We start from the raw sequence: 12,359 nt of genomic DNA on the forward strand, positions 1-12,359 counted from the left end.
AACAACTTTAAAAAACGGACTCAAAGCGATTAATCGATTCATCCGTGCAGCTCGTAAGTGTGTTGTGTGCGATCAGCTTTGTGTTTACAGCACACATTGTCCCGAGGGAGGGAGGGAGACATTGTCCCGAGGGAGGGAGGGAGACATTGTCCCGTAGTGGAGCATAATGAGGCTGGGGGTGGGGGGGATAAAGAGGGAGAGGGAGTAGGAGAGAAAGAAGACAAAAGGAGAGAGAGGGGAAGAGGGGGAGTTGCCCGAGAGAGATAGAAGAACAGAGGGGGAGATAAGTGAGAATGGAGGGAGAGAGAGAGAGGAGAGAGAGGGAGGAGGAGGGAGGGGGGGAGGGAGGCGAGACCAGTCCGTGGGGAGATAATGAGGCTCGGGGGGGGGGGAAAGAGAGCGCCATTGTCCCGTATCGGATACGAGGTTGCTGGGGGGGGGGGACATAGAAGAGAGAGAGAGGGGAGACATTGTCCCATACTGGAGCATGTGGGCGGGTGCATAACGAGGTCCCGGGGGGGGGGGGGGGGGGGGGCTGCCGGGTATGGAACAAGTCGCTCCTTTTTATGGGAGAGAAAGGGTTACAAAACAGGGGGTGTAATCCCTTACATACCAACTGATCCCTTCTGCTGTCCCCCCTCACTCACCCCGGGGGCGCGTTCCTCCTCCTCACCCTGGGGGGCCTTTGCCCAAAAACGCATCTCCCCAGCTTGTGCAGATGGGATAGGGACACAGTCCTTTACCAGTGGGTGTAGTCGTGTTTTTAAATGGGCTAACGGTTACTATGATTATTATTATTATATTATAATTATTTTATATATATATATATATTGTACACACAGTACGGCAAAGTTTGGAACCACTTTCATTCGTCGATCCTTTATTTTCGCCCTATTTCCTGAAGGCATCAAAATATGAATGAACCATGGGTTTCTGGAAATACTGAAAAACGTCTTATATCTAGTTCTTCAGAGTAGCCACCTTTGCTTTTTATAAAAAGATAAAAAGGCAAAAACCCCACAATTACCTCTGACAGGCCACGGTGAAGGGAAACCACTTTAAAGAAACTAGAAAAAAGGTGTTTCATTTTTTCCCAATAATTCCAATGTGTTCGTATAGTTTGATGCCTTCAGTGAAAATTACAATGTAAATAGTCCTAAAGGGAAAAAGGACCGCATAATGAGAGGGGGTCCAACTTCTGGCCTGAAACTGTGTGTTGTGTGTGTGTTGGGGTTGTGTGTGTGTGTGTTGTGTGTGTGTGTTTGGTGGGGGTGTGGGTGTAGAATTTAACTGATCCCGCCCTTTTTTCCTATCATCATACACCATAGTATATCACCTTATCATATTTTTTTAAATCATGCCTTTTGCGTGGATTTTAACGACCTCTTTAACTTAACAGGGTGCCATGTAATGCATTAGTTAAACATTACCTCAAAATAAAAACAATAAAAAAAAAGGTGGGACGGTTTCCAGCCGATTCCAGCCGTCTTCAGGCTCAACGACGAAAAAAAAACTGTGGTGTGAATCCGATTTATTAAAATATAATAATCAGACCCACACATCAGCTGGTACACAGTCTCCAGTTGTTTTGATTATGACAGAGTAGCTGTCAAAGTGCTCTACATGAGATCTGTTTTGATTTAATTAACAAAACACTGGAGATGATCCCTGATCTGATCAGATTTAGTCTCTCTGACGTCTAAACGTCTCTATCAGTCCAACGTGTGTTCTGCACGAATAAGTCTTTAAATCAGACAAATAGAGTTAAAATCCTCCCCATTCAAAAACAGTAAAAGTTTATATAAAACGTCATAATGTTGTAAAACCAATAAAGGGGTTAAATCAGCTGAGAAGCCGGCGTTTCCCAGCATGCTTGGTCCGCCTGGCTCTTGCAGTCGGTGAAAAGCAACTGCGCACTGGTCTTCAGAACCTGCGCGCCTGGTCTCAGACCTGCGTCGCCGGTCTCAGCCTGCGCCCGCTGGTCTCAGCCTGCGCCGCCTGGTCTCAGACCTGCGGGCCCCTGGTCTTTTAAACCTGCGGCCACTGGTCTCAGACCTGCGCCCCTGGTCTAACCTGCGGCCAACCTGGTCCAGACCTGCGCCCCTGGTCTCAACCTGCGCCCCCCGGTCTCAGCCTGCGACCACCTTTGGGCTCACACCTGCGCCGCCTGGTCTCAGACCTGCGGCCCCTGGTCTCAGACCTGCGCCGCCTGGTTTAGACTGCGGCCCCCTGGTCTCAGACCTGCGCCCCCTGGTCTCAGACCGCGGCGGCCTGGTCTCAGACCTGCCGCCCCCCCTGGTCTCAGACCTGCGCCCCCCCTGGTCTCAAACCCGCGGCCCCTGGTCTCACACCTCGCCCCGCTGGTCTCAGAACCCCGCGCCCCTGGTCTCACACCTGGGCCAAACCCGGTCTCAGACGGGGCCCCGCCTGGTTCAGACCTGCGCCCGCCTGGTCTCCACCTGCGCCCACCTGGTTTCAAAACCCGGCCCCTGGTCTCACACCTGCGCCGCCTGGTCTCAACTGCGGCGCCCGGTCTCAACCTGCGGCCGCTGGTCTCAACCCTTTCGCCCCTGGTCTCGTGAGATTTCCGTTTCCCCGTGTGCGTGACGTCAAGCGTCGTGTCAAGTCGGGACACAAATCTACCGCATGCAACGGGCGCCGTCCCGGTGATCGGTTTGCGCGACGGGTCTCTCAAAACCCCGATGTCTTCTGTGCAATGTGTTTGTTTGTAAAGCACTTGAAATTCCGATGAACTATGCCGTGTTACGTTCGAGGGCTGAGTGGAAAAAAAAAACTTTCTGCCGGGGCCAGACTTTGGTTTCTTTGGCAAAGGGGAATGAAACTGAAATGCATTCAGCTTTATTTCAAAAAAAATTTCATTCCCTGCTCGGCCGTTTTATTGAGTGTGTGTGCACAGAAAGTTGATTTACATAATGGGTTTAGTGTATAGTTAAACATAAATGTGGGCTAAAACATCACTGTTCTACATACAAGTGGGTTAGTACATCATATTATCTGCTATGCTATTGGTTAAAGAGACACTGGGTGTATTAGGCAAGTTTAAGGTCAACACAGTTCACTGAAGTTTTAATAAAGAAACAATAACTCATTCACACAGTCACAGCTGCAGATTAATCTCATCTCACCCCATTGGCCAGGTGAGGAGTGTCCGGCTCTCCTCGTCTTAACGGTCTCCTTCCTTTCACAAGGTTTCCAAATATTCACACGATAACTTTTAAACAATGATACTTGTTTAGTTTTACATAACTTGGTTCAGTCTCCACAGCCCGTGCAAATAATCTCATTTCTTTAAATCTCTCAGATTTCACCTGAGGAGAGACGAGGTCCAGGTCCGAGCGGCGTGATGATGTTTGAGGACGAGTCCCAGATGATGAGGGGTCAGGCCGACGTGCTCCAGACCCCGGACTCCCCTGCGAGTCCAGACGGAGGTGGAGGAGGAGGAGGAGGGAGGAGGAGGAAGGCCGCTGTCCTTCACCGAGGAAGCCGTGTCCATCCTGGCGACCGGCGGCCTGCTGGCCCGCTCCCTGCTGGGCCGCGGCGCCGCCGCCAAACGCCAGGTCAGCCCGTGCTGCGGCGTGCGACGCCAGCGCGAGTTCATCCCCGTGGACAAGAAGGACGACGGCTACTGGGACAAGCGGCGGAAGAACAACGAGGCGGCCAAACGCTCGCGGGAGAAGCGGCGCGCCAACGACCTGGTGCTGGAGGGCCGCGTGCTGGCGCTGCTGGAGGAGAACGCGCGGCTCCGCGCCGAGCTGCTGGCGCTCCGGTTCCGCTTCGGCCTGGTCCAGGACCCGTCCGGCGCCGCCATCCTGCCGGTCCCCGTGGCCCCGCCCCCCCCCCGCCGCCGCCGCCGCGCAGACGCCGTCGCCGCACTACTACCTGCACAGGTGGGCAGGAGCGTCACAGCTACCTGGGCAAGGTTTTGAAAAAGATTAGACTTCCAGGAGTAGTTTTGGATTACTATACAGTACTTTTTACTTGAGTAAGTACTTTTTACTTGAGTAAGTTTTTGATACTTCCACAAGTAGTTTTAGATCACTCTGCAGTACTTTTTACTTGAGTAAGTTTTTGATACTTCCACAAGTAGTTTTAGATCACTCTGCAGTACTTTTTGCTTGAGTAAGTACTTTTTACTTTTACTTGAGTAAGTTTTTGAAAAGATTATACTTCTAGGAGTAGTTTTGGATTACTCTACAGTACTTTTTACTTGAGTAAGTACTTTTTACTTGAGTAAGTTTTTGATACTTCCACAAGTAGTTTTAGATCACTCTGCAGTACTTTTTACTTGAGTAAGTTTTTGATACTTCCACAAGTAGTTTTAGATCACTATGCAGTACTTATTACTTGAGTAAGTTTTTGAAAAGATTATACTTCTAGGGGTAGTTTTAGATCATTAAACTTTTACTTGAGTAAGTTTTTGATACTTCCACAAGTAGTTTTAGATCACTCTGCAGTACTTTTTACTTGAGTAAGTACTTTTTACTTTTACTTGAGTAAGTTTTTGAAAAGATTATACTTCTAGGAGTAGTTTTGGATCACTCTGCAGTACTTTTTACTTGAGTAAGTACTTTTTACTTTTACTTGAGTAAGTTTTTGAAAAGATTATACTTCTAGGAGTAGTTTTGGATCACTCTGCAGTACTTTTTACTTAAGTAAGTACTTTTTACTTGAGTAAGTTTTTGATACTTCCACAAGTAGTTTTAGATCACTCTGCAGTACTTTTTGCTTGAGTAAGTTTTTGAAAAGATTTTACTTCTAGGAGTAGTTTTAGATCACTATGCAGTAATATTTACTTGAGTAAGTACTTTTTACTTTTACTTGAGTAAGTTTTTGAAAAGATTATACTTCTAGGAGTAGTTTTGGATTACTCTACAGTACTTTTTACTTGAGTAAGTACTTTTTACTTTTACTTGAGTAAGTTTTTGATACTTCCACAAGTAGTTTTAGATCACTATGCAGTACTTATTACTTGAGTAAGTACTTTTTACTTGAATAAGTACTTTTTACCTTTACTTGAGTAAGTTTTTGAAAAGATTTTACTTCTAGGAGTAGTTTTAACCCTCATGTTGTCTTCAGGTCAGATTTAACCTGTTTTCAAAGATTTTTTAAATATACGAAATAAAGGAAGTCGAAATACGGGTGAAAAATGTTGGAAAAAGCGTCAAAATCAACGAAAAAGACCAAAAAATACTAAATCTTCATAAAAAACTTTATTAAAAGCAACGAAAACGTTGAAATAAGGTAAAAAAAATGTTTAAAAAAAGCGGTAAAATCAATGAAAAAACAAAACAAAATACAAAAATACAAAAAATTCATAAAAACTTACTTGAGTCTATTATTGAAGGACATACTTTTACTTAAGTTTCAAATTTTTCTTAAAAACAGTACTTTTACTTAGTCATATTATTCGAAGGAAAGTACTTTTACTTGAGTCATCTTATCTTAAGTAACAGTACTTTTACTTGAGTCAAATTTTTTCTGAGTAACAGTACGTTTTACTTGATCATATTATTCTGAAGTAACGTACTTTACTTAAGTCACATATTCTTAAGTAACATTACTTTACTTAAGTTGCATTATTTTAAGTACAGTACTTTACTTGAGTCATCTTATTCTGAAGTAACAGTACTTTACTTGAGTCATCTTTTCTTAAGTAACAGTCCTTTTTTCTTTAGTCATATTATTCTGAGTAACAGTACTTTACTTGAGTCATCTTATTCTGAAGTAACAGTACTTTTACTTGAGTCGCATTATTCTTAAGTAACAGTACTTTTACTTGAAATCCCTATTTTTGAAGTAACAAGTACTTTTTCTTGAGTTTGCATTATTTTAAATAACAGTACTTTTACTTTAGTCAAATTTTTCGGGAAATAACAGACTTACTTTAGTCGCATTATCTTAAGTAACCCGTACTTTTAAATTTAGTCACATTATTCTGAAGTAAACAGTACTTTTACTTTAGTCGCATTATTCTAAGTAACAGTACTTTTACTTGAGTCACATTTTCTGAAGTAACAGTACTTTTACTTGAGTCATCTTATTCTTAAGTAACAGTACTTTTACTTGAGTCATATTATTCTGAAGTAACAGTACTTTTACTGAGTCATCTTATTCTTAAGTAACCGTACTTTTTCTTGAGTCATATTATTCTGAAGTTTAAAAGTATTTTACTTGAGTCGCATTATTCTTAAGTAAAGTACTTTTACTTGAGTCCATTATTCTGAAGTACAGTACTTTACTTGAGTCTCTTATTCTTTAAGTAACAGTACTTTTACTTGAGTCATATTATTCTGAGTAACAGTACTTTTACTTGAGTCATCTTATTCTTAAGGAACCAGTACTTTTACTTGAGTCATTTATTTGAAGTAACAGACTTTTACTTGAGTCGCATTATTTTTAAGTAACAGTACTTTTACTTTAGTAAATTATTCTGAAGACAGTACTTTTACTTGAGTCGCATTATTCTTAAGTAACGTACTTTTTTCTTTAGTCAATTTTTCTGAAGTACCCTACTTTTTCTTTAGTCCATTATTTAAATAACAGTACTTTACTTGAGTCCATTATTCTGAAGTAACAGTACTTTTACTTGAGTCATATTATTCGAAAGTAACAGTACTTTATTAGTCGATTTCTAATAACAGTACTTTCTTTAGCAATTATTCTTAAGTAACAGTACTTTACTTGAGTCCCAATATTCTGAAGTACAGTACCTTTTACTTGAGTCATCTTATTCTTAATAACATACTTTTACTTGAGCTATTATTCGAAGTAACAGTACTTTTACTTGAGTCATCTTTTTCTTAAGTAACAGTACTTTTTCTGAGTCATATTATTCGGAAGTAACCCGTACTTTTACTTGGTCCCTTATTTTTAAGTAACAGTACTTTTACTTGAGTCATATTATTCTGAAGTAACAGTACTTTTACTTGAGTCATATTCTGAGTAACAGTACTTTTACTTGAGTCATATTATTTTAAGTAACAGTACTTTTACTTGAGTCATATTATTCTGAAGTAACAGTACTTTACTTGAGTCGATTATTCTTAAGTAACAGTATTTTACTTGAGCATATTATTCTGAGTAACAGTACTTTATTGTCGCTATTTTAAGACAGTACTTTAATTGAGTCGCTTATTCTGAAGTAACAGTACTTTACTTGAGTCACATTAATTTGAAGTAACAGTAAATTTTACTTTAGTCGCATTATCTTAAGTAACAGTACTTTACTTGAGTTCATTTTTCTGAAGTAACAGTACTTTTACTTTAGTCACATTATTCTGAAGTAACAGACTTTTACTTAGGCGCATTATTCTGAAGTAACAGTACTTTTACTTTAGTCGCATTATTTTTAAGTAACATACTTTTACTTGAGTCAATTATTCTGAAGTAACAGTACTTTTACTTGAGTCCTTATTCTTAAGAACAGTACTTTTACTTGAGTCATTATTCTGAGTAACAGTACTTTTACTTGAGTGCATTATTCTTAAGTAACCCGTACTTTTACTTTAGTCGCATTATTCTTAGTACAGTACTTTACTTGAGTCATATTTCTGAAGTAACAGTACTTTTACTTAGTCGCATTATTTTAAGTAACAGTACTTTACTTGAGTCATTTATTCTGAAGTAACAGTACTTTTACTTTAGTCGCATTATTCTTTAAATAACAGTACTTTTACTTGAGTCCCTTATTCTGAGAACAGTACTTTTTCTGAGTCATATTATTTCCCAAGTAACAGTACTTTTACTTGAGTCGCATTATTCTGAAGTAACGTACTTTTACTTGAGTCATATTTTCTGAAGAACAGACTTTTACTTTAGGCCCTATTCTTAAGTAACAGTACTTTACTTGAGTCAATTATTCTGAAGTAACAGTACTTTTACTTGAGTCCATTATCTTAAGTACAGTATTTTACTTGGTCCATTTATCTTGAAGTAACAGTACTTTTACCCTTTGTCGCTATTCTTAAGTAACAGTACTTTACTTTATCCATTATTCTGAAGTAACAGTACTTTTACTTGAGTCATATTTCCCAAGTAACAGTACTTTACTTGAGTCGCATTATTCTGAAGTAACAGTACTTTATTGAGTCAAATTTTTTGAAGTAACAGTACTTTTACTTTAGTCGCATTTTTTAAGTAACAGTACTTTACTTGGTCCATATTCTGAAGGAACAGTATTTTACTTTAGTCATATTATTCTGAAGGAACAGTACTTTTACTTGAGTCGTATTATTCTAGAGTACCAGTACTTATACTCTAGTACAGTTTTTGGCTAATCCACCCACCTCTGGTTATCTCCACAGAGGGGATGGAGGCCTCGGCCCTTCCTGCACCTCCAGCTCCAAGGTCTGCAGGGAGGCCTGCACCATGTCGGAGGACTCGGGGTTCTCCACGCCAGGCGGCTCCAGCGTGGGCAGTCCCATCTTCTTCGAAGACCGGCTGAGCGACCACGGGAAGTCCTCGCCGCACCGCGCGGAGGAGCTGGGCTACGAACTCCACCACTCACCCGCCGCCGACGGCCACCACGGTTAGTATCGTTCTGAAATCATCAACTCAATCTATCAGGGCTGTAGTACTTGAGTCCGGTCTTGGACATAAGTCCGGACTCAAGACCGTTTTTCTATGGTCTCGGACTTGTCTCAGACTCGCTAGTATTTGGACTCGGACTTGTCTCGGTCTCGGCCGCTGGTCTTGCCCAATGTGGCTTCTGGTCTGGGCCGAGTCCAGGTGTCTTTATTATGTTGATAATAATATTGGAGGGAAAGTGAAACCCAAAATGATTGTCTTGATACTGTCATGCTTAAGACCTTTTTCTCTGTCCTGGACTCGGTCTTGACTTGGACTCAAACCTTTTTGGACTCGGTCTTGTCTTGGACTCAAACCCCTTTGTACTCGGTCTTGACTTAGACTCTTCTAGTCCTGGTTTTGGACGTGACTTGGACTCGACTAAGGTGGCCTTGACTACAGCCCTGGAATCTATGGATCAATTGATCCAACATCTCCTTTCGAGATGATTCGAAATGTCCTCAGTTGGTGTACAGGATCTTAAAAGTGGCTGACTGTTTAAACCGTTTATCTTTTATTTAGGCTATTCATGAAGAAACAAATCGCAGATCCAACAATCAATCAATGCAGGTGTATTGGAAAAAACGTGCCATTTATTGTAAAAAACTAAGGTTTCAGTCCCTCTAGACCTTCGTCAAGAGTCTTTTCCTCTTTGTCTTTTCCTTTTTTTAACAAAGGGCCAAAGGGAAGCTCAAGAAACCCGCATGGCAGGATCCCCTTTTTTCAAGTTAATGGGCCATTTAAAAAAAATTAAATTTTTTTCCAATTAAAACCTAATAACTCTGAGTAGTGAGGCAGAGCGGGTAGTTTGGGTTTATTTGAAAAAAACTTTTCAGTTGAATTACGCGCCTTCTGCTTGGCCCTGTAGAAACTCTGTATATGAAAAATGTTGCCCTCATGTTGTCCCTTTTTGCCCCTGTTGTCTCATGTTCCCATTTTGTCTCATTTGCCTAGTTGTCCTCATTTTGCCTATGTTGCCCTCATTTTTGCCCTCATTTTTGTCCTCATGTTGCCTTGTTGCCCCTCATGTTCCCCTCTGTTGTCTTATTTTGCCCTATTGTTTCATGTTGCCCTTGTGTCTTCATGTGTCTTCATGTTGCCCTCTTTGCCTCATGTTGTCTCATTTGTTTCATTTTTGCCCTATTTTCCCCCTCATTTTCCCCTCATTTGTTTCTGTTCCCCCTCTGTTGCCCCCCTGTGCCCTCTTTTGCCCCATCTTTTGTCCTCATGTGTTTTTCATGTTGCCCCTTGTTGCCTCATGTTGCCCCATTTTTCCCTTCATTTTTCCCTCATGTTCCCCTCATGTTCCCCTCTTTTTGTCCCATGTTTTCCCCTGTGGTCCTATTTTTCCCTCATTTGCCCTTTTCTTTTTGCCCTCATTTTGCCCATTTTCCCCTCATGTTCCCCTCATTTCCTTCATGTTGCCTTTTGTCCTCATGTTCCCCTCATGTTCCTTTATTTTTGCCCCCATTTGTCCTCATTTTTGCCCTTATTTTCTCATTTTGCATCTCTTTTTCCCAAAACAGCTGAGATAACATCTATTTTTAGGGAAGGCATCGGGTCTACTAGCACACAATTTAAAAATGGAAGGGGGTTCGTTTTTTGTACAAGGTTATAATTAAATTTTAAAAAACCCTAGGGAAACAACTAAGGTCAATCCAAAATAAGGCTGAGCAGGAATACATTTTTATCACGGAAAAAAAGAAATGACTTTGTTTTTCACGTAAAAAAAAAAATCTTTTTTTGTAAAATTTGATGGTCAATTTGCCCCAAAAAAACCAAACAAGGGTAATTCTGTTGTCGCTGTGGCTGTACCCCTTCACCCATGCCCCCTTTATTTTTATTTCCATAAAACCCCTATGATCACCCGCGGGCCCCCCCTTGGGGGGAAGCGGGGCCCAGCCGAGCCGATGAAAACCTTTCCCCCACAGCTACGCTTCAAGACGGCTGGATGGGGGGGAGGGTTTTGACGGCGGGGGACCCCCCCCGGGCGCCAGACAACCCCGGCGCTTACCGGGGGGAAGGCGGTGAGAGACCGCCCTTAGAGGAAGAGGCGGGCGAGAGGGCTCCTGGCGCAGCGCGGGAAGGGGAGGGCCCCGGAAAGGGGACAAGCCCCCGCATGCGGCGGCTACGGCGTCCACCCGCCCCCCACGGCCGCGAGGGCCGGTACAAGCCGAGAAAACGCACCCAAGTGTCACTCAACTCTTGAGGAGGGGTGGCTAGCAGAATTTTCCCCGAGAGTGTGGCCAAAGCAACTGAGGGAATTTTTTCGTCTCTGACTTTTAAAAGGACAAAGTTTTAGGGGCCGTGATCGGGTACAGAGCCCCCCGGGATGCAGGGTGGACGCCCGCAGCGCCCTGCTTGACTGGACTACTATATACCATTTCTTTATTGTTATGTTATTTCCCCCGTGCATCCCCCCCCCCCCCCCCAACCCCCCGTCAGACTCCCCCTACAAGACCCGGATCTGTCCCCCGGTTTTCCTTTTAAAAGGGGTTTTTTCCCCGCCAATGTCCCGCTACCTACTCCTGGGGGAATTCTAGAATTGTTTGGTTTTTAAAAAATTTTAGAGTTTTTGGGCTGACCTGCTATCTTTAAATTAAGTGGCAGACCCCTATTGTAAATTTTAAAAGTGGTCAGACCTCTTCCCGTAAATTTTAGAGTGGGCTAGACTGCTCTACTGTAAATTATAGGTGGTCAGAATCTTACCTGAAAATAAAGCGGTCTAGACCGCTTTCGTAAAAAAAAAGCCCCGGGCTTTACCGCATTACTCTAAATTTTAGAGCGGCTAGATGCCTTTCTGTAAATATGAGCGTGGTTAGACCCCTCTATAAGAAAAAAGGTTATGAAAGTATACAAAAAAAAAAGGAATGAAATTGAATTATTTTGTTTAAAAGGGAAAAGGGTTTTATGCGACCCCCCAGAACTAAAGTGACCCGTTGTTGAATCAGCGGTTCCTCAAAAGTTCATTTTTGGGGTTGGGTCGGGTTGGGTCGGGCGGTGGGTGGGGGGGGGGGATTCCTGCGTCAAAAAGCCCTTTTTATTTTTACAAAGAAGAAAAAAAAACAAAAAACGATGTAGTTCCACCTCTCTTTATCTCTTTAGAAGACAACGATATGGGGCTCACACATCATATTCTGCTGTCAGACGACGACATATCAACGCGTGTGAACGGTTCTTATCACCCGCTCCAGAAAAACGGGATTATACAATCACGTAATCCAATGCATAATCAGTCAAAGTCCACATGTTTATGCGGGGGAGCTATACATCGTGATATGAGACTATTTATCGTGATATGAGAGTAGATATATCGTGATATAAGAGTAGATATCACGATACAAGACTAGATATCATGTTATGAGAGTAGATATTGTGATATGAGGCTATATATCCTGATATAAGACTATCGTGATATGAGACTAGGTATCACGATATGAGGATATGTATCGTGATATGAGGCTATATATATCAGCAGATATCGTGATACGAGAGTATATATCATGATATAAGGCTATATCACGATATAAGACTATATCATGATAGGAGGCTAGACATCATGACATGAGGTCATATATATATCAGCAGATATCGTGATATGAGAGTAGATATCGTGATATAAGGCTATATATCAGCAGATATCATGATATGAGGCTCTATACCATGATATGAGAGTAGATATCGTGATATGAGGCTATATATCATCTAAGATTTGGGACGTGATAGGAGCCTAGACATTTTATGAGGCTACATATCGTGATGTGAGGCTATAT

General features: G+C 42.0%; 1 protein-coding gene across 1 annotated transcript; it reads left to right on the plus strand.

The window, feature by feature from the left end:
• Positions 1-3,329: 3,329 nt before the first annotated feature.
• Positions 3,330-10,777, plus strand: LOC116702498 (nuclear factor interleukin-3-regulated protein). Its single transcript, XM_074783882.1, is given in 5 exon segments — positions 3,330-3,465; positions 3,467-3,857; positions 3,859-3,908; positions 8,325-8,549; positions 10,463-10,777. Coding segments are annotated over 5 exon segments (861 nt in total). The 5' UTR covers positions 3,330-3,364; the 3' UTR covers positions 10,557-10,777.
• The last annotated feature ends 1,582 nt before the right edge of the window (positions 10,778-12,359 follow it).

The sequence above is a fragment of the Etheostoma spectabile genome, chromosome 15 (genome assembly GCF_008692095.1).
Source record: "Etheostoma spectabile isolate EspeVRDwgs_2016 chromosome 15, UIUC_Espe_1.0, whole genome shotgun sequence".
Lineage (NCBI taxonomy): Eukaryota > Metazoa > Chordata > Actinopteri > Perciformes > Percidae > Etheostoma > Etheostoma spectabile.